The sequence below is a fragment of the Carettochelys insculpta genome, chromosome 4 (assembly GCF_033958435.1).
Source record: "Carettochelys insculpta isolate YL-2023 chromosome 4, ASM3395843v1, whole genome shotgun sequence".
Classification (NCBI taxonomy): domain Eukaryota; kingdom Metazoa; phylum Chordata; order Testudines; family Carettochelyidae; genus Carettochelys; species Carettochelys insculpta.
The window spans coordinates 76776574-76801950 of record NC_134140.1 but is presented as its reverse complement, the minus strand read 5'-3'; the positions used below and the strand labels follow the sequence as shown (position 1 = coordinate 76801950).

The window sequence follows — 25377 nt, the reverse complement described above, 5'->3', positions numbered from 1 at the left end:
TTATTTCCTAATATCAAACTCCAAAGGAGGCCTGACGCCTATGATGGACTTATGAGGCGTGAAAAAGTTTTATGTAAAAAGATCCAGTTTCACATGGTCTCCTCGGGGCTCATAATTCCATTGCTGGATCAAGGGGATTGGTTCTCTGCTCTCAAATTACAGGACACATGTTTTCACATTGCAACCTACCCTCCTCATGGGAGGTTTCTGAGATTTGTGGTGAATGGGAGGCAGTATCGGTTCACAGTCTTCCCATTCGGCTTTTCAGCGGCTCGAAGAGCCTTCACCAAGTGAATGGCAGTGGCGGCAGCCTTCCTCCGCAGGCATGGGGTCTAGTTGTTTCCATACCTGGACGACTGGCTGGTCAAAGGAAAGTCACAGACCCAGGTCCAGCAGCATCTGAGGTTTGTCTGATGAATGTTCAGCAGTCTTGGGTTGCTGGTAAATGAGACAAAGTCCACACTGGTTCCCACCAAAAAGAGTTTGTGGGGGCTCTCTTGGACTTGACACACACCCGGACCTCTCTGCCAGAAAGGCTATGGCCAGCATCATAAATGACCTGATGAGGTTTCCCACCGTGATAGCCAGGTGCTGTATGAGACTCCTAGAACATATAACAGCATGTACATTCATGGTCCAGCATTGCCAGGCTTCACCTGCATCCTCTCCAACTGTGGCTAGCTTCGATATATTGCCCTGTGAGAGACAATATATACATGTTAGTAACTCTGCTGTAAAGAGTTGTGCAGACTCTGCATTGGTGGTTGGACACTCAGTGTGTGCGGGGATTCCTTTCAAACCTCCCTAACCTTCCCTGTAACTGGTAACCAATGCATCAGATGTAGGTTGGGGGGCACATCTGGGTGAGGACCAGACTCAGGCTCTTTGGCACACATCAGACCCTGAGCTCCACATCAATGTGAGGGAGCTCAGGGCCATCATGTTGGCGTGCAAGGTGTTTTGAGGCAGTCTGGTGGATCATTGCATATTGGTGAGCATGTGCAGCATGACAGCAATGTATTTTATTAACAGACAGGAGTTCACAATACCATAGTAGACCACCTCATCAGGTCCTTTATGACTCACGAGTGGTCCATTCACCTGGATGTGCTGCAGTCAGTTTTCCAAGTTTGGGGTTATCCCCAGGTGGATCTGCTCGCCACTCATCTCAAGGCGAAGCGCTGGACATTTTGCTCTTACCAGAACCAGAGCCTGGGGTCCTGGCTGGACTCATTCAGCATCTCCTGGGCAGGCTTGCTCCTGTATGCATTCCCTCCAGTTTCTCTCATCCGCAAAGTCCTCCACAAAATTTGGTCAGATAAGGGCTTGGTGATCCTGCTGGCTCCAGCCTAGGCCAGTCAGCACTGGTACTTGGTCCTATTAGACCTGTCAGTGAGCAAACCTATAACACTCTCTTTACACCCAGATCTCGTGATTCAGGATGAGTGGCGCTTTACAGCACCCCAGTCTTCTGTCGCTTCAACTCACAGTATGGAAGCTTCATGGCTGAGTGCCATGAAACTTTCATGCTCAGAGCCAGTCAGTGATGTGCTCCTGAACAGTAGAAAATCCTCCACTAGGACCACATACCTAAGGAAGTGGAAGAAGTTTTTGGTGTGGATGGTGCAGAGAGGTTTACCTCCACTCCAGGCCTTGATCCCGATTGTTTTGGATTATGTGTGGCACCTGAGTCAGGAGAGGCTGGTCCTTCCTCCATTAAGGTGCTCTTGCGTCCATTTCCACTTTTCATCCTGGCCCCGGCTTTTCATCAGTGTTCTCAGACCTGGTGGTGAAAAGATTTCTTAAAAGCCTGCAGCGGGTTAAGCCACAAGTGTGGGATGTCTTGTTCTCATGGGACCTTAATTTGGTGCTACCTAAACTTATGCTGGCCCCCTTTGAATCCCTTGCTTCCTGCTGCCTGCTGTTTTTAACATACAAAACAGTCTTTTTGGTGGCCATTATATCAGCCAAAAGGGTGTCCAAATTGAGAGCCCTGACTGTGGACCCTCTGTAAACGATGTTCCACAAGGACAAAGATTGAGACATGTGGCTTTTCTGCCGAAGGTGGTCTCCCCCTTCTATGTTAATCAGGATATTTCTCAACTGGTTTTTTATCCTAAACCACATGCCACCCTGAGGGAGCAGAGCCTGCCCACCCTAGATATACACAAGGTATTGGGTTTTTATATAGCTGGAACCAAACCTTTCAGAGAGTTGCAGCAGCTTTTTGTTGCAGTGATGGACAGGATGAAGGGCCATCTGGTTTCCTCCCAAAGGAGCTCCTTCCAGATAGTGTCAAGTATCAGGGAATGCTACAAGCTATTGGGGAATGCCCCCTTCCCTGAGTAAGGCTAATTTTACGAGGTTGTAGGTGTTCTCAGCAGCATTCCTGATCAGCATCCTGATGCAGGAGATCTTGTCCTCCAGACACACGCTTGTGGGTCATTACGCAATTATGAAGCATGCTAGGGAGGATGCAGCAGTGGACAGGGTCATACTGCAGTTGTTCTGGGGCTCTGACTCCACATTCTAACATTAGCTTGTATTTACCCACATTGGAATACACATGAGCAATCACTTGAAGAAACCCACCCACCTTCGCCACTGTCAGAGTAGCCAGCAAGAAAGAACTGAGCAGGAAGTGTGTCTGATGGGATGTATATTGGTGACCAGAATGACACCACTCCAGGGGGCGTTGCACCAACCTAATGGCTATGGGCTAGGGGATAAAGACTTCTGGCAACTCGGCACGTGTGTATGTGCACACCTGCATTGGAATGGACATGAGCAACACATCTCGAAGAACACCAGTTCTCCCACGAGTGTCCCCATGGGTGCTCCACAATAGGTGTTGGGCTCGCCCGGCGCCGCAGATTGGAATTCTTCCAGCAGTTTCTCCTGGATCGCGCATGCGCCGGCGCGCGCCGCTCCCTTGCGCTTCCCCGGCCACGTGCGCGATCCGGTCCCCACCAGTTCCTTCTCAACCGCCATTGGCTGCAGACGGAATCCGCTCAGGCTACGGCCAGTGTCAGATTAGCTAGCGTTTTACATGTAAATTGTTGGGTTTTTTTCTTTCTAAAAAAAAAAAAGAGAGAAAGCAAGAGAGTAAAAAAAAAAAAATAAAAATATATAATAAAAAGAGAAAGAGGAGCGGAGAACACGTGTGGACGTGAAGGCCAGTAGGCCTCCCGCCGCTGCAGGCCGGTGTCCGTGACGGGTAAACAGGCACGAATTAAGTGCTAAGTGCCCTATTAACAACAGAAAGACTCACCGCGATGTCCTCTTCAGGCTTTAAAAAGTGTGAGTCCTGCCGCGAAGCTATGCTGGCCTCCGATGGGCATAGCGAATGCATTCGGTGCCTGGGGGAATCACACGTTATCCAGAAGTGTTCTCACTGTGCTAAGCTCACAGCCAGGGCCAGGAAAGACAGAGAAATGCGGCTGAAAATGCTCCTGTTTGATAAGTGTCTCCAGCCCGACTTGCCAGAGAGGCCTCAACCAGAGGGGCCCTCTGGGTTCCACAAAAGGAAGGCGGCTTCCCTCACCCCCTCGGTGCAGAAATGGAGGAAGCTCTCCCCAGCCCGATCCCTGCTGGCGGTCTCAGCGAGCGGGACGGGCGTAGCACACAGCCCCCAGCCGCATACTCAAACAAGCGGCAGCGCAGCAGCGCACGTGGCAGAGGCTGAGCCTCCGATTACCAAACGGCCGGCACGCGCGGCACCTAGAGCGGCGGCCAGGCAAGCACCGGAACCGGCGGCACCGCCACAGGCAGCACCGACCCCTGCGGTGCCAGCGGTGCAGGGCCAACAGGCACGGAGCCTGCAGGCACTGGAGGACGTTATCCATGCGGCACCGCAGCTGAGCGGGCTGAACGCGGCACCGACAGCGGGGCCGAGATCCCCGGCACAGGTGGGGGTGGTGCCAGCCCTGCAAGGGAGGGGAAAGGCAAGAACAAAAACCCGGCTCCGCAGTCCTTCTCCAGACAGGGCTGCAATGCTGCTATCAACAAGCCCTCCCCTTATGCTGCACACGCCACCCAGAAGATCTGGGTCTCCACCGGCCTATCCAGAGCCTCCTTCTCCATTCCTCCAGCCTACATCACCATGGCTTGGGCCACCTTTGCCCTTTCTGGGACTGGATCCCTTGGAGTACTATCACAAACCAGCTTCACCGTTATCTGTATTGTCGCGGAGATCTCGCTCTCCCAGACATCGGGGGTACGCACCCTGAGAGTGGTCCAGGTCTCCATCCCCGGACCCGTGCCCGTGCTGCCATGGTCGTTCTTATGATGCTGGACACAGACACCCCAGGCCTACACCTAGGGGCAGGTCCCCCCTGGCCGTCCCATACCCCCGTGGACACTCCCGGCTGGGGACGGAAACACAGCTGTCTCAAGGAGAGTTAATTTTAGAACCCCGAGACTTTCCTTCGCAATCCTCCAGCGAGCGGGTGTACCATCGGCCACAGGAACCTGAGAGTTCGAGGGAGGTTTACCCTAGTGGTTCCTCCTCGTCCTCCCCTGACGAGGCCACGGCCCCCAGCGACATTGCTCCCCCGGACGACCTCAAACAGTTTCAGGAGCTGTTTAGAAGGGTGGCTTTCACGCAAGGCGTCCAAACGGCAGAAGTGCAGGAGAAACATCACAAACTCCTGAAAAATTTGAGACCCCCGGCTTCATCCAAAATCGGTATCCTGCTCGACGAAGCCATTATGGAGTCAGCCACTACCATATGGCAGACCCCGGCCTCTGCTCCGCCTGTGAACAAGAGAGCGGGTAAGAAGTACTTCGTCCCGGCGAAGGGCATGGAGTTCCTTTTTAGTCACCCACAGCCAAACTCATTGGTGGTAGAATCGTCTCAGCAGAGATCAAAGACTTCTCAGTACAAATCGGGGGGTTCAGACAAAGATGCCAAGAAGCTAGAGCTGTTTGGTAGGAAGGTATATTCCTCCTCCACCCTGCTATTGAGAATGGCAGACGATGCAGCACATCTAGCGAACCATAATTTTGATAATTACTCCAGGCTTACTTCTCTCATGGATTCGCTTCCAGAAGATAAGAAGCCGGTGCTAAAGGCAATTGTGCAAGAGGGCTACGCAGCTTCGAGGACGGGAGTCCGGATCACGCTGGACGTGGCGGACACAGCGGCATGCTCAACGGCTACAGCAGTGGTCATGCGTAGAGAATCCTGGCTCCAGACATCGGGTATCCTGAGGGATCTGCAGGCGAAGATTGTGGATCTTCCCTTTGACACGCAGAAGTTGTTTGCAGACTCAACCGACTCGGTCCTCCACTCCAGTAAGGACTCCAGAGCTACACTTAGAACTCTGGGTATTTATACCCCTCCATATAGGAAGAAAAAGTGTTACCCTCAGCAGAGATGATACCCGTACCAACCACAGAGTGCTCAGTACCAACGGGGCTACGACCAAGGGCGACATCAACAGCAGCAACAGTACAGAACTTCCAGGCGACGTTCTCAACAAAGCTGTGCATCCTCGGGGCAGGCCCAAAGGCAACAAGTTTGAAGGGCATGTCGAGGGCTGCACTATCACTACCATCGCGCAATGCCGTTCCCAGCTCATGTTCCATCATCGCCTCCGACCGTTTCACTCCCAATGGCAAAAGATCACCGCAGACAAATCGGTACTGGAGATCATAGCCACAGGTTATGCAATCCCCTTCCAGTCGCTCCCACCACCGAAACCTCCTCCCAGGCCCCACCTCAGGGACGCTTCCCACGAGGCGAGACTCAAACAGGAGGTGGACCATCTTATGTTCATAGGGGCAGTGGAAAGAGTGCCGGAGCAATTCCAGGGGAAAGGCTTTTATTCACACTACTTCCTCACAGAGAAGAAAACAGGAGGCTGGAGGCCCATCTTAGATCTTCGGGGCCTCAACCGGTACTTGCGCAAACAACGTTTTTGGATGATCACAGTCGCCTCCATACTCATGGCACTGGACGATGGAGATTGGTTTGCAGCCCTCAACTTACAAGATGCTTACTTTCATACAACGATCCACCCGGCACACAGGCGCTTTCTCCGTTTTATGGTCGGCAAGGAGCATTTCCAGTACAAGGTTCTCCCGTTCGGCCTCTCCTTGGCCCCCAGAGTCTTTACCAAAACCCTGGCAGTGGTGTCAGCCTACCTGCACAGACAGGGGGTATTTATATTCCCATACCTGGATGACTGCCTATTGAAAGGGGCCTCGAAGGTAGAGGTCCTACACATGATACGCGTAACAGCAGACACGTTTTCTTCGCTGGGCCTAGTCATCAACCTCACGAAGTCAAAGACCGACCCCACACAAGACATAGGTTTATAGGGGCACGTATAAACTCTATTACAGCAAGGGTGTATCTACCCGATGCCCGCTTTCGCGCCATCAGTTCGCTGGTGCAAGTCATTACATACAGCCCCACGGTGCCGGTTTTAACGTGCTTGCAGCTGCTGGGCCACATGGCGGCGGCGATGTTTGTGGTGCAGAATGCCAGATTGCACATGCGCAGCCTACAACATTGGCTGGCGAGCATCTACAAACTGGCATCCCACACTGTCCTCAGGGTGGTATTGCCCACGACAGAGGTGCGCAGATCCCTGCAGTGGTGGGTAAACCCCAAGAACCTGCTAACAGGGGTACCCTTTCACCAACCACAAATCTCTATTTTTCTTACTACCGACACTTCCCACATAGGATGGGGAGCACACATCGGCGACAAGGTGATGCAAGGACTATGGTCCCCTGCGGAACAGTCACTGCACATAAATATACTGGAGCTCAGAGCAGTGTTCAACGCCTGCAAACATTTTCGAGACCACATACAGGGCAAAGTAGTTGGGATCAATACAGACAATGCCTCCACTATGTGTTATATAAATCGACAAGGAGGAGCCCGATCCCATGCCCTATGTGCGGAAGCAGTCCAGCTGTGGAACTGGTGCATCGCCAACAATATAACGTTGAAAGCCTCGTATTTGCTGGGAGCTCGCAACGTGAAAGCAGACCAGCTGAGCAGGCGCTTCGCACTCACGCACAAATGGCAGATCCGCTCCGATCTGCTACGACCAATCTTTCACAAATGGGGGTTTCCCCAGATCGACCTGTTTGCCACTCAGCACAACAAGAAGTGCCCCCAGTACTGCTCCAGGGCAGGATTGGGGTGGGGGTCCGTGGGGGACGCATTCGCTATTTCATGGAAGGGCCCCCTACTTTATGCATTTCCCCCCACAGTGCTCATCCAGAAGGTCTTGCAGAAAACCAGAAGGGAGAGAGCCCGCATGATTCTAGTAGTCCCAACGTGGGATCGAGAGCAATATTTCCCCTTGCTTCTGCGCATGTCGGACCGCCCACCACTCCCCCTTCCGGTGGCGCCGGACCTACTCACGCAGGCCCAGGGGTCCAAAGTGCACCCACACCCTCAAGGTCTGCGCCTACAAGCATGGCTAATCCATGGCTCAGCTCCCTAGAAAGCACATGTACGGAGGGAGTACAACAAGTCCTGGAAAGTAGCCGAAGGACCTCCACCAGGAAGACCTACAAGCAGAGATGGACTTGATTCACTGCCTGGTGTTCCGCCAAGCAGTCAGTTCCCCTTGACGTTCCTATACCTGTAATACTAGAATACTTATTGGACCCCAAGAGGGGCGGGTTTTCCCTATCCTCGCTAAAAGTCCACCTCGCCGCTTTTTGGCATGCAGAGGAGGGGCCCACGGTATTTGCCCATCCTATCGCTACCAGGTTCTTGAAGGGGCTGGTAAACCTGTACCCCCCTCGGAAACCGCTTCCACCATCGTGGAACTTGGACCTGGTGCTCAGCACGCTAACGGGCCCACCATATGAACCCTTAGCCACAGTTCCCCTACGTCTCCTTACGATAAAAAATAGCCTTCCTCCTTGCAATTACGTCAGCTCGCAGGGTGAGTGAGCTCGTAGCAGTTATGGCAACACCACCCTGCACAGTATTCTCAAAGGAGGCAGTAACTTTATGGCTGCACCCAGCCTTTGTTCCGAAAGTTTCTTCAGAGTTCCACCTTAACGAACCAATAGTTTTACCCTCGTTTTACCCGAAGCCTCACAGCTCCAGCAAGGAGGCACGCCTACATCTCCTGGACGTGAGGAGGGCGTTGGCCTTCTGCATAGACAGAACTAAGTCCTTCCGGAAAACGGACAGACTTCTAGTCTCTCTCGCTCCCAGGTCAAAAGGAGAGGGTCTCTCTTCACAGAGAATCTCAAAGCACATTGTGTCCTGTATAAAAATGTACTACAAACTTCGAAAGACCCCTTTGTTGGCCCCGCCTAGGGCTCAGTCCACCAGGGCGGTGGCGTCGTCAACAGCCTTCTTCAAGGGCATCGCGTTAAAGGACATCTGTAGAGCGGTGACCTGGTCATCCTATGACACCTTCGCCAAACATTATGCACTACATTGGGTATACCAAGAGGACACCCGTCTGTCGACAGCAGTCCTTTCGGAGGCAAGCTGCCCATAAACCGATTACCCACCTCCTTATTTGGGTTACTGCTGGGTAGTCACCTATTGTGGAGCACCCACGGGGACACTCGTAGAAGAAAGAGAAGTTACTCACCGTAGTAACAGTGGTTCTTCGAGATGTGTCCCCGTGGGTGCTCCACCACCTGCCCATCCTCCCCGCTTCGGATCTCTGTCTAGTGTTTTTCAGGAGCATCTGAGGCGGTTGGTCAAGGAACTGGCGGGGACCGGATCGCATACGTGGCCGGGGACGCGCAAGGGAGCGGTGCGCGCTGGCACATGCACGATCCAGGAGAAACTGCTGGAAGATCCGATCTGCGGCGCCAGGCGAGCCCAACACCTATTGTGGAGCACCCACGGGGACACATCTCGAAGAACCACCGTTGTTATGGTGAGTAACTTCTCTTTACCGAAATAGGTAACTGTCTTTTACTTTGGCTTCTACATCCTTCACTGGTTCCAGTTTACCATTGCCAATTAAGGCCTGGTTCTTGCACTCAGAGCCATCATTAATACCCACCATCAGATTATATCTGTCCATCTATAACTTGCGAACACTGCAGTCCAGTTCACAAAAGATAAAGTGCCTGAGATCTGGAGAAATACTGTTCTGGGATGAGGGGCTCTTGTAAAATGAGCTAAAAGACAATATTAGACAGAGCCAGAGTCTGATTGTTTTTAATGAGCATTGCATGTCCCATTTCAATAAAGCTTACTGCGTAAAGTGCTGAGATAACAAACTTGCAGTTTTCCTCAAACTAGGAAGGGCGAAGAGCAGAATCCTTGTTGGTTATTGGTAAGCAGATCTAATTTTATTCTATAGCAGGTGGATACTGTGGCTAAATGCACCGTAGAGAAACGATAAGATAACATCTGCTTTTTGAGGATCTTTAAGTTTTTAAATAGCAAAAACTGTAACCATAACAAAGGCTTTTGAACTTCATTTTCTGAAATTTCTTATTTTCTCATTACCCCTTGGCACAGTGACATTGGAATTGGCCAGTCCCAGGATGACAGCATTGTAGGATTGAGGCAGACTAAACACATTCCTCCTGCTTTACCTGTCAGCGGAACCCTGTCATCCAGTAATCCAGATTTATTGCAATCACATCACCGCATTTTAGACTTCAATACTACTCCAGGTGAGCATCATTTATTTTTGCTCTTAACTCTAATATTCCTTTAGTCATGTTTTACTTCTAGGTACTCTGTGTTCTGGATCTGCTGATATGTGTTAAATTACTATATTAATATACAGGTTGATCTTGTGGCATTGCTCCAGTTTATTTTGGCTATAATAAAGGAAATCTTTAGTAAAAGTCTTTGACAGGTCATGGGCAAAAAATAAAATTTCATGTAAGCCTGTGCCCTGTCTGTGTATCTCACTAAAAATATCTCTAACAAAAGTGCTAAGTGGGTTCAGCATCCACTGCTACTGAGGCTTCTGGGTCGCCCATCGCTTTAGTGTGTGGGAGCTTGTGCGTGGGCACAAGCTTTTCTTTTCGTGGCTTGTTACGAGGTTGAAGTATTCTTTAATAGGCCACCAATTTAAGTAGTTAATTTGCAATGTGCTGGCCAGATTATAGATCATGGTTTCCAAAACTGGGGGGCGTGAAGAAATTTTGTGGGGTGGGGGGATGCAAATAGTCCCAAAACAAAACCGAACCACTTCAACTAGATCGGATGTTTTGACTGGTTTAGGAATGTTGGCGGTGTAGACATAAGCCATTGAATGTTTTCAGTGTACCTGAAGACTTGAAAAAAATTAATTTACAGTTTTAAATTTGCACTAAATTAAAGAAAAGTATAGAGGAAGTTTTTCAGAAAATTGAATGCACTGAAGTAGAAAGGGAAAGACTCATGGAGTTAGCCTCCCTTAAGGCTTCAGTGACTACACTTCAGGATGGAACATAAAACTGCATGCTCAAGTTAGCTTTGAAAATCAACATTTTGGAAGGGTAGTCTTCAGGGAAATAAAACATCCATTCTAGAACTTTGAAGCCTGCAACAGTTTGTTTTGTTTTATAAACTGCTTTGTGCAGGGCTTTAAAAAAATACTCCATAACTCTTTTGTTGTTGTGGCTGTATTGTATTGGGATTCAAGAGGATGCTAGGATGTTTGAATCGATCACCTTTAATTTCCTCTTTACCTTCAAACGGACGCTGCAAGTAGACAGAACACTTATCCATAAGGCAGTTCTTTTTCCAATACTCCAGTCCAGCTGGAAAAATTGAGGGGGGAAAAAAGTAAAAGTTGTATAACTTAAGAAATCGTGATTAATGTATACAAACAATAATATTTTATGAAACATCTGGGTATTTTGTTTTTGTTTTGTTATGTTTTTTTTATGTGACTGTTTCTCTTGCAACCATGACTGCTAACCTCTTGCCTTTGCTCACGTGCAACCCTCCCATGAGTGAATGGAGGAAGAGAAAATGGAATGGCATTTTGCACTTAAGACAAAGCAATCACACAAGTCTTGAGCACAGGTTTTCAAGGACTTTTCCTTTCCCTAACATGAAATAAAATCAATAATAATACCTTCTAAGTGCATAGAAAGAGAGTATCCCTGTGATTTTATAGTTTTTAGTTTTCAGTATGACAACTAGAGATGAGCTTGGAACCAGCTGCACTGTTTGGATCTGTCTTTGCCCTGAGGATAGTTATGGGACATTAAGATCTGAGGCATTGATGTGTTCCATCACAGTGATGATTGTCATTTCCATAGTTGAGTTCTGAATTTGAAGTTAAAGATTGTTTAGATCTTAAGCTTCAGATCAAGATCATCTCTAGATTGCATTTTTAATCTCAAAATCCTGTGTGTTTTCTATATAGGATGTTCCTCCTTTAAAAGATGTTCAGATATGTATTGAACATGGAAAACGTTGTGGTAAAAGTGAGCATGGGTAGTGGTTACATTATCATAGAAACTAGGATCCCAAGTCATGAACCTCTGTTGTGGTCTCTGTACAAAAATAGAATAAAGACGGTTCCCTGCCACAAAGAGTTTATTATCTAAATATTTTAAAAGTGACAGCAGATAAATACAGACAGGAGAATACCAAGCAGCGTTGAGACAATATAGGTCATTGTCATATGTCTGGTCTCAGCTCACCAGCAGCTTAAGAAATACAAAGATTTTTTTTTTAGGTATCTTGGAATGGGGGAGTTTTAAGGAGGCATTTGAAGGCAGATAATGAGGTAGTTTTACTCATGTTTATGGCGAATGCCAAGTATCAGGAGCAGCATGGGAAAAAACCCAAGAATTGTCTGCTTGCTTGTGCATCAAAAAGTAGGCAATAGAGGCTGTCATCATGAGCAACCAGAAGTGGGAGTCGATGTTTTGATAGCCAGAGCTGTGCTATCCATAGGATGGTTTGGGATGACCACCCTGGACCATGCATTTGTGCTGATCACCTCAGTGGTCCTGTGGATGGATCCCATAGGATCACCTACAGGGGACTGTTGTAAGGTAGCGGCAGGGCACCTTCCCTCCTCCTCCACTCACTGCAGTGACTCAGCAGCCTGCCCAACTATGCCCCACCTCAACACTCTCACCCAGCCCCTGTGCTCAAACTGCCCCAACACCAGGCTGTCTGCTCCCTGTTGCCACAGTGAAGTGCAGCACAGTGAGCTGGGAGAGGGCAGCAGTGCAGAGCTGAGCAGAGCAGGCAGCTAGGTTGCTACAGCTCCCACCGCCATGTTGAGTGAGGGGTGCAATAGGACAGGGTTTCTTAGCACAGCTAGAGAAATCGTTGCTTAATATCTGGGCTACTTGCAGCCTCAGGCTGGGATTTCCATTTCACTGAGGCAAATACAACCAGCTACAACAGTACCTCTGCCAGTCAGAAGCTGCGCAAGCAAACCCACAGACTTCCCAGCTGCTACTGTATATCATCGCAGACCAACAACCCCAAACCAAGGTGAGAGGCTATTAAACCAGTGTCACCCAACACCACATAGATTCTTCTAGACCCCAAAGAGCCAAGCCACGGGCCCTGGTTAATATGTACTTGGACTTTACCCAGATCACCACGCAAAAGCCAGATCCTGAGATCTAATACCTAAGAGATTATGATGATGATTATTATTAATAATAATAATAATAGTAATAAAAAGGGTTAGAGAAAAGAATTGTTAAAGTAATATTTTACATAGATCAGTTCTAGTCATTAATGTAGGCCAGCAATGTTAATAGCTGATTCTTGAAAGTCTCTGAAAGTTTGTTTCAGGTTACATAGATTGTCATTGAAGCATTGTAGATCCAGCCTGCTGGGGTCCATGTGCTGAGACATGGACCTTTGGAGTCCACAAGACAAAAGATTCCAGATGGATAATGGATACTGCTATATCCACATCATCCCTTTGAGGGATGGGCCCCTAGTCTGGATAGGCTTAACTTATGAGGACTGAAGAAAAAAGTACTTGCCAGGGCCCATCTTATAGTTCTTCATACATGGAGGGAAAATTTCATACTTCTGCCATAGGTCTGGGCTTGTCACCTGAGCTGGTGGGTCTCTGTGTTGTGTTTCCGTTCGTTGTAGTCCCAGAAGGAGAACACCATGTTCGCAAAATGGGTGTTGGGCATCTGGGCCTTTGCTCAGTCTGTTGTCCTGGCTGGGGTGAAGACGCACCTCCCATTATGAACCTCAACAATGAAACATTTCTAAAACAGCGACAGACCTAAAGTCTATAGCTTTACCGACATACATGATGCAGTCATATAAGCAGTGGAGATAGATTCAGGGTGTCATTAGCTTTCATTAGACACCTCACCAGCCTGGCCCCCGCCCACCACCACAACCCCCCACACACAATATTGGAGGCCAGTAACCACACTGGGCATTAAAATGGCTTCCAGTCCCATTATAAAAATCCAGTCATGTGACAAGGAGGCACAACCCCTATAGTCATCCTGCACCCTCTATCAGCAATCTCCCAGCTCACATTGGTTGTGGGGGACAGGGGATCAGGGATGGAGTTTCGGGGCAGGGACAGAGCAAAGGTCCAGCAGGACCTGTGGTTCAGAGAGGGGCGGAAGTTGCCTCTGACCCTACACCACCTCCCCACCCTCACAGATGACCCTGTTGATCATGAATGAGATGATAGGTGTGAGCAAGCTATGAAGGGCTTTGAAAACGAAGACCACCAGATTGTTTCATGTGATAATGAAGTGGGAGGAAAAAGATGCTGGATGTGGTAAAAATGATAAGCTGTAGTGCAGTGAATGGATCCGAGTGAGGCATGATTGCATTTGTCAAGACCAGAGGAAAGGATATTGCAGTAATTGAGAACAAGGTGAAGAAAATCTGTTCAAGTATTTTAGCTGTGTCTTAGAATCTTAGAGCTGGAAGGGTCCATGAGAAACAGCGTGAAGGGGATGCTACAGTATGTGGTGGAGGATGGTTATTTTTCACCAATCATGTATTTATTTGTTCTCCATACTAATTCTTCTAATCGTTAATAGTAGTTTACCATCCTCTTGAGCAAGATGGGGCTGCTGGTGAAATCAGACAGCTCTTACTAGGAGCTGAGTTTTCAGTGACACACAGTTAGGTGGTTGAGAGCTTCCATTTTGTGTAATGTCTATTGTAATTTTTCAAAGTAGCAGTGAACACATTATTTTCCTTTTCCTGTGTGTGTTTTTTTTCTTAATGGGTAGAGCATTATTTGGGGCATTTCTTCTCATTCAGGGACTGCTCTCTCAGGCACTCCTTCAGAGGTTGACTTTTTTGCTTCCCCAAGATGGCAGAGCAATCCAGAAATTACAGAAGTGCTCTGTGCTTAGTCGCTGAAAGCTTACTTTCGAGGACACAGAGCAAAGGGTCATATTAGTAATGTGCAAAACATATGGACCCTCACTCTTCAGGAAAAGGCAGTGTTCACTTGCAATTCGTCTAGGTCTAGATATGTGAATATTTGCTCCATTTGGGTTATCATACATTAATCATATTTAAAATAGGCTTAGAATTATGGTTACATAAAGGAATCACTGCATCATTGTAGATAGGATTTGAAATTCAAGGAATGACTGATAATTAGGGCAACCGTATCTCCCTGTCCCAAATATGGGACAGGGAGCTATAGGGGGAGGGGCAGCTCCTCCCAGCTGCACCAAGCCCAGGGAAGCTAGTGCTCCCCACCGCCAACCTAGCCCTGGGGAAGTGGCAGCCCCAGGTGCTCCCAGCCTCAGCCCCTGAGGGCCTAAATACGAGACAGTTCATCCCTTTAAAAAAAATAGTAGGGATACCTTTTTTGGCATCCCAAATACAAGACCACCCTGCCAGAAACAGGATGGTTGATCACCCTCTTGATAATTAGCCTAATAAATATGTAAATTATGAGGCAGTCAATCATTTTTAACCATTTTTCATCACTTGCTCAAGTTGCAAAAGAGGAATGAATGTGCACATCCCAGCAGTGATCGCTGCATAGCACTACATAAAACAATCCAGGTATGAGAGTGATGAACTTGCATGTTCCCTATATTTACTAAATTGGTAACATCCTGCATTAGAGGGAAAACATTTTGTAATATTTGTTTCTATTTCAGCACTTCTGCTGATGAATACACATACATTTTTGTATTTGTTACATATACATCTAGTGCACATTCAGGTCTAATAATAAATTCCCATTTTCTGTGAATTGCTGCCAAATAAATTTCTTGGCTTCACACATTTTTTTTCTTAGAGTTGGTTTATCAGTAGCAATCTGTTTAACTGTTAAGTCTTGGCAGTAGAGCATGAAGACTTCTTTTTGCTTTGTGTTTTCATGTTGTTTATATGACCTTTATGCCCTTCGGAATAAAAAAACAAATTACACCTCCTTGTACTTTCCCAAAAAACAAAGCAGAAATTTAAATCCATAACAGGCACACAAATATCAAAGCTTATTTACCTTTATTTCCCCAGTTGGTTAGAAGATTAGAAGGGAAGTGCTTACTTTTCTCTTGAAAAATACTTTGGGGGAGAACAGACAATTATGTCCTTTATAGTGCAACATGTTCTAGAGCTGTGCTTTTCATATTCTACTTCTCCTGGAGACAGCACAAACCATAAAATGTGGATTCATTTCCAGATTTAACCCTCCATCAAGTTTATAGGGATATTCAAATCCAAGGTTTAAGTTTGAAAGTCTCTCTTACTTTTTAAAAAAGTATCAGAATTCCCACTACCACTGTTGTATTATCAGCTATTTAAACAATACCTTATAAATGTTAGACTGATGAATGATTTATTCCTGTTTCCCTTGACTGAATGTCTTTAATTCCTAATTATAAAACGCTGGCATGCAAAGTCAATGAAGTTGCAGATCTCAGTTAATAAATGTTACTTATTTGATATGGTTTTATATATTTAATATGGTAAAGGAGAGGAGCTGATTTTTAAAAGTTAGGTGTAGGTCGTATTCATATTATTGCATATTTGCACATATAGCCGGCCAGTTCTTCTTTGAGTAGATTCTCTGTGGGCTCTTTATCACAGAATGTTTGTTGTAAGTCCTATTTGGCCTATACTTGCACCCTCACATTGTCATGCCTTGCATGAAAGACAGGTGGGGTTGCCTGAGGTGAAGAGCCTTCTGAACTGCCTTGGCCTGAGATGGAAAACTGCTGTGTTCATTTCACTTTTCAAGTGCTTTGCTTAATCTTAGATTTCCTTTCCTTTCTTCCTTTATTTATTTTGTAGGCCCAGTAGTTTTTTGTTCTTTTTTTTTTTTTTTGAGATCTTCATTGTCCCAAGGTATGCCAGGATGTCCGGGCTTCAAATGTTGCCTGATTTGCAGGGAAGCTATCCCTGCCAGTGACAGGCTTCCATGGTATATCTGCTGCTGGAAGGCGAGATGAAGGGAGAGATACGTTAACGCAAAAGTGTGCCATCCACTCAGCTTTTAAAAAAGAGACGCAGGAAGAATCAAGAATTAATAGGTATTGTCTCTAGCTGCCCTCAGATCTAAACCAGGAGACCCCCCCAAGTCCCTTTACACCACCACACATATCAGCCTGTGACAGCTGCACATTTGCCTATGCATATGCTGGAGATATTATTGGAGGACTCAGTGAAAACCTGCAGAAGAGGACCCATTCTCTTTGTAAGAAACCTACTTCAGGAAAGCCTTGGTGTGCTGAAAGTAAAACTGCTCTGGAGACCTCATGTGTGGCCCTAGGTACTGCATGGCCTGAAGTGGCTATACATCTTGAAGAACTCCTTATACACTAAGTTCCCCTTAAGCTGTGTGGCTGTGCGGCTTCCTGTTCAGCGCCAAGCCAGAGCACAAGGTTGTAGGAGAGGCTACGTCTACACTTAGGAAAAGCTTCAAAATGGCCATCCTGATGGCCAAATTGAAGAATAGTAATGAGGCACTGAAATGAATATTCAGCGCCGCATTAGCATGCCTCTGGTTGCGGCACTTCAAAAATGCTGTGCTGTTGCAGTAACCATTGTGTAAAGATGACAAAACAGAAAGACTGAAATTCTGATTACATGTGTCTTGCCTAGTTTGCTCCAGAACCAATTTCTTAAGAAACTGTTTGAATCAAATCTCCCTGCATGTGCTGCTCCAGTGACCTGTAGAAGGTTCCATATGGAGAGGAAAACTCAGCAGTAACACTCTTAATTTGGCAGGATTTCAGAACTTTCTAAGGCTAAAAAACACACTCTGTTTGGGCCCTTAGTATAGGAGTTGAGAACTCCCAGGGTGGGGAATTGGTTTTTCTGTCTTGATACAGTCTCTTTAAAAGTGTCATATAATCCAGACTGTGGGCCATTCTTTTTTATAAACCAAAGAAACCCAGACTTCCAAACTCCATGGTTTATCTCCGGTTGTGGATCCAAATCAATTTGCTACATCCACAAAGTCTTAAGCATATCTCATCTCATCTAATATTTTAAAGGTACTGTAAGTAAGTTCTTAAGCCTGGGACTCTGCCATGGTCGTAGATTTCAGATGTCTCTTGTTGATCAAATTCATGTTAGACTCACCAAATGGGAGTTGTATGCTGTAAAACATTTTCAGGAGAAAAAAAGAGGAGAAGAATGCAAACAGTGACACTGATATGAGAAGTAATGGTGCAGATAAACCCATATGGTATCATCACTTCTATTGTTCTTTGACTTGCATTTGTGTGTGTTTTTTCCTTTTTCAGACCTACCGGATCAAGTTCTGAGGGTTTTCAAGGCAGACCAGCAGAGTCGTTATATTATGATCAGTAAGGACACAACAGCAAAGGAAGTGGTTGTTCAGGCAATTCGAGAGTTTGCTGTAACTGCTACTCCAGATGCATATTCTTTGTGTGAAGTCTCTGTCACTCCAGAGGGTGTAATCAAGCAAAGGAGGCTTCCAGACCAGCTGTCCAAGCTTGCTGATAGGATACAGCTAAGTGGCAGGTGAGAGAATGCTTTACGTTATGTGAATTTACCAAGTTCTGATGCATTTGGGCTGAGTACCAGACCCTTTTTCATTCCTACCCCACTTTTTTTAAACAAAAAACGCACTGCATATGGGTATTTGCAAACTTGTGTCATCGTCTGTTTTCTCCCCCAGAACAGCTCAGTGCATCTTCAGTGTAACTATTCTAAGTGAGTTAGAGAATATATGTTTTTCACAAGTCTGTGACTTTTCTCTGGTATATGATGATCTGGCTTTCGGTTTTCTTCTGTTTTTTTTATTTTTTACAGATATTACCTGAAAAACAACATGGAGACAGAAACATTGTGTTCAGATGAAGATGCTCAGGAGTTACTGCGGGAAAGCCAAATTTCCCTACTGCAGCTCAGTACTGTTGAGATGGCTGCTCAGCTGTCCATGCGAAACTTTGAGCTGTTTCAGAACATTGAACCCACAGAGTACATAGATGACCTGTTTAAACTCAAATCTAAAACGAGTTGTGCTAACTTGAAAAAGTTTGAAGAAGTGATAAACCAAGAAACATTTTGGGTAGCATCTGAGATTCTAAGAGAAACAAACCAGTTGAAAAGAATGAAGATCATTAAACATTTCATTAAGATAGCACTGCATTGCAGGGAATGCAAGAATTTCAACTCCATGTTTGCAATTATCAGGTAAATCGGGGGAAAATAATGCTTGTGTAAAATGGTGAATTCAGTTTAGGTTACTTGGGAGTAGTGTGACGAGCTGAAGAGAAGTTTACATTAAATGGAAAGGGAGCTGACTATTTATATTACCATCAGCTTTTAGTTCCTAAAAAAATGTAGGAAGAGATTTTTTTCCTCTCAAGAATCTTATATCCTGATACACATTTGTGGAAATAATCTTTGGAACTCTAATGCCTTTATAAAAACTGAGGCTAGAAGGATTATGGAATGTCGATGTTGTGTGGTGTGCAAGGAAAGAGAGAATTTTGAGATGGATCGCAAAGTCTGAGAGAGTCAAATTTAGAAAAAAAAAAAATTTCCAAGGAGGCTCAGGTTTGTGAGAAGTCCAACAGCTGCGTGGAGGAGAGAGATCAAAAAGATATATATTTCTCCTTGCCTGTTTGTTTGGTTCTGCCTGTGGGGAAAAATAGTAGAGGAGGGTGGATAGTAAAAAGAATTTGTAATCATAGGAAAACAGGTAGTTTTATGGTGTTTTTTGTCTTGATGTCTGAGCCTTACAAGATGCTTCATCTCATGAAATGCTACCATTGTTTTCCTGTGAGAATTAAAGATGTACATTGCCTCGTGAAAGGTGTTCAGTATCCTGCATTTACTGAGTCTTGGTATATTACTGATTGCTGTTTAAACAGCTGACAAAAGAAAAATTATTCCCTATCGGGCAGTGCATGATACTCTGACAGGCTATGTTGGGCTGAAGAGAGCAATGGAAGCAATAAGAATGCAGTTCTTGTTACCGTATTCGTGTTGTCTGTTCCCAAAGGTTTGTATTTCATGTGCAGAAAATCTAGATGAGGGAAATTTGATATAAATGCCTTAGATTGTTATTTTAATTTTTAAAAAAATCCTAAAGTAATCCAGTTTTAAATTTCAGAATGTAAAAATAGAAAATATCTCGTACCTATATTAAAGCAATATTTAGATACTCTCATAGCTTTCAGAATACCTCAGATTGCATAAATAAAAATATAAAATGCTACAATAATAGAAATGTAAATAGCACCTCTTACAAAAGAAGGCTAATGGCATACGTCATTATCACCCTGTTGTGCAAATACCATTGTTTGGGGAAGGGAGGAAAAAAGAAAAGACCTCTGTCAGACTAGAAAAAGGAAGAAAATTATCTAAAATACAGGACCCTGGCTAGGAATCTCTCAGCAGTCCTGAGGCATTTTAATCTAGGGCAGCGGTTGGCAACCAAAAATAGCAAGAACTGTTTTTTCCTAATTTGTTTTTAAAAAAAAAGAAAAAAGAAAAAAACCCAAAAGACCTCAGTAATTCAGGAGTTGCAATGCATGTGAATATGAGATGGTCCTTCATAAAAAATGTCAAATCATTCATGTTGTAACTCTTTAAGAACAGTGCGCACACCATGATTTGTAACGCAATACATGTTTACTGCAGGGCATTGATAAGCTTTTTACATATTCTAATTCATCACCCTTTACGTCTGTGTTTTTACTGGTGTCTTCCAGACTTTCACTCCCAAACTTTCTGTCTCCCTAGAGGTTGCTAGGAGGAGTCATCCAAGGTTTTGAGATCACATAGGTTTGCTATTTAGATAGGAGCTGTTCATTTTGGGGCTTTTAGACATTCACCGTTTATTGAAAATAATCAGTTCTTTCTTTCTTTTTAAACTTTGCAATCGTAGTGTTGAGAACCACAAAGAAGTCCTTAAAGAGCTTCCTGTGGATGCGGAGCTACAGGTTGCAGACCCCTCAAGGGACTTAGCTCCACCACTTCACATGATCTTAAATGCTGCTTCAGAGTATGGGGTGACAGGCAGCCTGTCAACTATGACTTGAACAATAGCTGGCATTATAGATTTATGTCAATACAGTACCTCCTTTGCAGCCAAAAGTGAATAGCTAGTCAAGACCACTGGTGTAAAGCGTTCCTTTTCCCAACGAAATTAAGGGAGTAGACTACAGGTTTTTCAGACAGCTGCTGCCTCTGTATATCTTTAAGTAGAGAGTCTATTTCAATAATTGCATCTGGAGGTGACACAGCACATGGACTGTGGCAAAGGAAATGGTCTTAGCACTATTGCCAAGTTTAGATTTTGAAGAAAAGGATCCTTGGTGACTGACAGCCTGGGAATCCAGGAGCAGCTGTGGTTCTATAGATACTTATAGATTGTAAAATTCCGTAATAAAAAGGTAGACAAATTCTCACTAGTGGAGGTTGCTGCCAGTTTAGCTACAATCTCTTTCAGTGGTGTCCCAAAAAATTTAACAATCGCCACCGTGCACCCTACTCCCCCCAGCTGGGCGCTGCCCTTCAAGCCAGGCACTCCCCGCCCCATGCAAATCGCCAGTGACTCACCAGAGCCACGCTGAGCCACCCAGCCGCAAGTGGCGCCGCACCATCCCAAGCCACCCAGCCTCAAGCCGCCATGCCAGGCTGTGCCACCCAGTCCCGGGCCAAGCCACCCAGCCACAAGCCACCCCAAGATATCTCCTGCCCTGAGCCACAGAAGGAGACGCCTCCACTGCTGCCACCACATGCTTGTCCCACCAAGTGGAGGGATACATGCGTGCAGGGGTGGAGGGTGCTCCACATGTGCAGCTCTAATGAGCTGCTTCACCACACTGGGCTGTACAGTTTGCCACATGTGGCAAACAGACAGCATATTGGACACTGCTGCCCTAATTGCTTCCCTCAATTCACAGGTATTTCCTATATCTTGCATTGTATAGATCCCATCAGTCATTATTGTTAGTATAAAATACATATCTTTTAAAATACACATTTTCATAACACATGCCTAGATTTTATAATGCACATACTTCCCAGTATTTGCACTTAATTGGCATACTGCTGTATTACAGTACTTCCTGATATGGGATTTGAGATATCTGCTGTGCAAAGTAGAATCTTGTTTTATGTTTGGGGCCTGTGGTTTTCATTCTGTTAAGTTTGTATAGTCTTTATTTAATTGGGCAAACAAAACAAAACCCTTATGAACTTTTCAGTGGCCTGAATTTGGCTCCAGTTGCAAGGCTCCGCACTACTTGGGAAAAACTTCCAAGCAAGTATGAGAAGCTGTTTCAAGATCTTCAAGACTTGTTTGATCCATCTAGGAACATGGCAAAATATCGTAATGTTCTGAACAGCCAAAATCTACAGCCTCCCATTATTCCTCTCTTTCCTGTTATCAAAAAGGACCTTACGTTTCTTCATGAAGGTAAATGCAAAATGGTTCTTTATAGCTGAAGAAAATGGATTTTTCAGGCTGGAAACTGATAACTGTTACTATTGGCTTGTCTTTTTGCAAAACGTAGGAAATGACTCCAAAGTGGAAGGCTTGGTCAATTTTGAGAAGCTGAGAATGATTGCGAAAGAAATTCGTCATGTTGGTCGAATGGCTTCTGTTAACATGGATCCTGCTGTAATGTTCAGGACTCGGTAGGTTTGTCTTCAGTGGAGCGTCAGTTGATGGAGACAAAAATTTGAGCGTCAGTAATAAAATAAGTAATTCTCTAGTGTCCCTTCATAGCTTTTAATCAAAGAAAAATTGCAAACTAAATCTTGAAGGATGAGATTTTCCTTGCCACCTGTGGGGCCTCTGTCATGTGTTTTCTATGCATGGAACACTCGTGGAAGTCAATGTACCACTTTAGGTAATCACATTTATGCATTGTATCCACATTTTAAAACCAGTTTTAAAAAGGAAAATAATTATAGGTCCTACCTTGGAGGGAAGGAACAGTGTAGCATATTCTCCCACTAACAGACAGTTTGCCTGATTCCATGATGATAACCCACCAGTTCATAGTCTGAATAAAGGGAATGTGCACTGTATCTGAGGAAAGTTTTACTGCATATTATATGGATGCATAGGAAAAATCTTAATTGCTCACAATTTACTACAAACAGGAATAATTGAACTTCAGCGTGAGTCAGTAGTGCAGAAGAATGTAAAGTGATTGCTGCTTGGTTTTGTGTACAGACAGTGTAAAGCATTCTTTCCTAATTTGAACTAGAAAAGTTTTTAATATCAGATTGTACAGCTGAAATAAGATTCTTAATGTTTGTGGGTGTTTAGTACTACTTGTCCTGAGGTCTGGTCTTTTCTTTCTGAGCTTGTGATCTTTCTCTGTCTCTTCCTAAACCCATGCTTCACTCTTCATGGCTCTCACTTGCAGGAAGAAGAAATGGAGGAGTTTGGGGTAAGTGGTTGGAGACAATGCACACAGACAAACCATTTGCATTGTTTTTCTACTTGCTATCTTTAATTTTCTGATGCTTTGACATTTTTTCTTTTAACCCATTTGTACTGACAATAAATTTAATGCAGTGGTGCTTTTGCTTTTGAGATCAAAAAACACAAGAGCTGTGAAACTATTAACAGATACTTTTAGTGTGATTGGGGAAGGCTTATGTATTTAACATACAAATGAAAGTGACTTTAAGAAAACCAGTTTGGCTTGTAATAGAAATTCCAAAAATAGAATGGGGTAGCTGTACAACTAAAATTTACAACTAATTTACATACTTTTGATAAATGCGTGAAGAAATCCACCGATATGAAGAAATTGAAATATCTTTTTTTACAGCTCAACTAACTATATTTTCATTCTACAATCCAGCCTCCACTTTTTACTCTTAACAAATCAGAAGACACAAATAGCTTCCACACATGCATAAACAAATTGAAACGCATGATATTTATCTCCTCATTAACTAATTGATCATTTGTTTAACAAAAAGCTCATAATACTCAAACTGTGGAATAAGAAGGATTTTTTGCTTCATCACAATAAACATTGAAGTTCTTATGCAACCAGGTTACAACTATGTTGAAGACTTGCTAGATCACATGTATTTAAATTTGAGGCTCAGCTACAATTGTTTGTCAGCTTTGCCTTGCTGCATGAGCTTTTCTTAATGCTCCAACCTTCTCAGTAGCTGACTTATGCAAGAGAGCTAGCTTGAATGCTTTTCTAGATGTGTGAAGGCAGATTGCCTAATTGGCGAGGAGTGGGTTCCAGGCACTTATTTTATTTATACATAAATTATTAATTTAACTAAGTAAAGAGATTTCTTGATCCTCATCTTCTGCCTGTTATAGCTGTTTGACTTACTGGAATGAGGCATGTGAGCTTTGACCGTATACTTACATTCATGCAGCTTTTGCACGTTTTCACTCTGTGAAGTGATACTGTGCTGGACTAAGTCGTATTTTCCTCTTTCTCACTTCACTTCAGGTCTCTCAGCCAGGGCAGTACAAATGCAGCAGTGTTAGATGTTGCACAAACAGGGGGACACAAAAAGAGGGTACGTCGCAGCTCTTTTCTCAATGCCAAAAAACTGTATGAAGATGCTCAGATGGCACGAAAAGTAAAGCAGTACCTCTCTAACTTAGACCTGGAAATGGACGAAGAGAGCCTCCAGACACTATCTCTGCAGTGTGAGCCAGCCACGAACACATGTGAGGGTTTTTATTAAATAAGCTTTATAAATAACTGCTTCTATCTGCATGTAATTCAACTTCAGAGCTGTAAATGGAAAAAACGATGGCTATAATAAAAGAATATATGGGGTTCTTACTAATCTCAGTAGATCAGATACAGCCCCCCAGGTCAATATATTTCTCAGATGTTACTCAAAAATAATGTCAGATGATCCTTAATGAATTAACTAAGAATTTATTAAGCAAAGAATACATAGAGCATATGAATATTAAAAAAAATGGCAAAATCACAGATCAGGTTTATAGTAGAGATGGAATAGTCTGCTGGTTTCCAAAAGTTTGTCTGGTAGCTTCCAAAAGATTGGAATACACTTAGTCCATTGTCCAAAAAACTCCCTTCAGTTACAAATCCAAGTCCAGAGAATTAGAGCAAGAATGTGGCAAAATGGAGATCCAGGTGTCTCTTACATCCTCTACCATGTGCATGGAAATTTACTGTTGCAAACAAAGCCTGCAACCCCTGTGTGTGGAACCTTACTGTCAAAATGGAGTCCAAAGTCACATGACCACATCACATGCCCTTACACATTTTACTGAACCACAGGGGTGGTCATTCTGTCTGAGGCATGCTCAGGAAGAGGTATCTGGAGAGTTGATTCTTCCTTATGGCTCTTCAAGCTTGAATAGTCCTTTCACAATGGGCCAGTGAGGCTGGCAGTATGTCTACACTATGCAGTTTTAGCAAAAAGGCTGTATCACTAAAAGGCAGCACCTGTGAATGCTGTTTGTTGGCGCTACTGCTAATAAAATACTTCTAGTCCCAATGAGCGGCTTTTGCTTTGCTGGCAGGGGAGTGCTCCTGCTGACAAAGCAGCATTTGCAGTTGCTGTGGCAAGTCTTTGTCACTCTGGGAGAGGGAGCATGTGCAGTTAAGTGCCCATGAATGACAAAACTTTTGTTGAATTGTAACAGAGAGGTAGCCATGCTAGTCTGTACTTCAACAAAACAAAACAGCAGAAATGTAGCACTTCAAAGACTAACAAAATGATTTATTTGGTGATGAGCTTTTGTGGGACAGACCCACTTCATCAGATCAAACATCTGATGAAAAGCGCTGTTGATAGAGTGGAAATGTAGACATAGCCTGGATGTAAGCCACCTTGTGGGTGTCACCCCAAGAACAAACACATTTGAGATAAAAGTACATAGCCAGCATTCATAATTACAGGTAAGAACCAATGGTCCACCTAGCCTGTTATCCTATTTTCCAGCACTGCTTTAGAGGTAATGAATAAAACACGTAATTGCCAAGTGATTGATCCATCCTCTGTCACTTATTCCCAGCTTTTAGCACGCAGAA

At 44.7% G+C, this 25377-nt stretch overlaps 1 protein-coding gene across 7 annotated transcripts in view; it reads left to right on the top strand.

The window, feature by feature from the left end:
* Positions 1–25377, top strand: part of RAPGEF2 (Rap guanine nucleotide exchange factor 2) — a 400682-nt gene that overhangs the window by 352147 nt on the left and 23158 nt on the right. For 6 of the 7 annotated variants that reach the window (XM_074993114.1, XM_074993110.1, XM_074993113.1 and 3 more), the window contains 7 exons: positions 9470–9627; positions 17635–17875; positions 18167–18550; positions 21577–21788; positions 21886–22009; positions 22750–22773; positions 23812–24035. In XM_074993114.1, coding sequence (XP_074849215.1) covers positions 9470–9627; positions 17635–17875; positions 18167–18550; positions 21577–21788; positions 21886–22009; positions 22750–22773; positions 23812–24035 — 1367 coding nt within the window. The remainder of the gene's footprint in view (positions 1–9469; positions 9628–17634; positions 17876–18166; positions 18551–21576; positions 21789–21885; positions 22010–22749; positions 22774–23811; positions 24036–25377) is intronic. The other variant, XM_074993111.1, reaches the window with a different exon arrangement.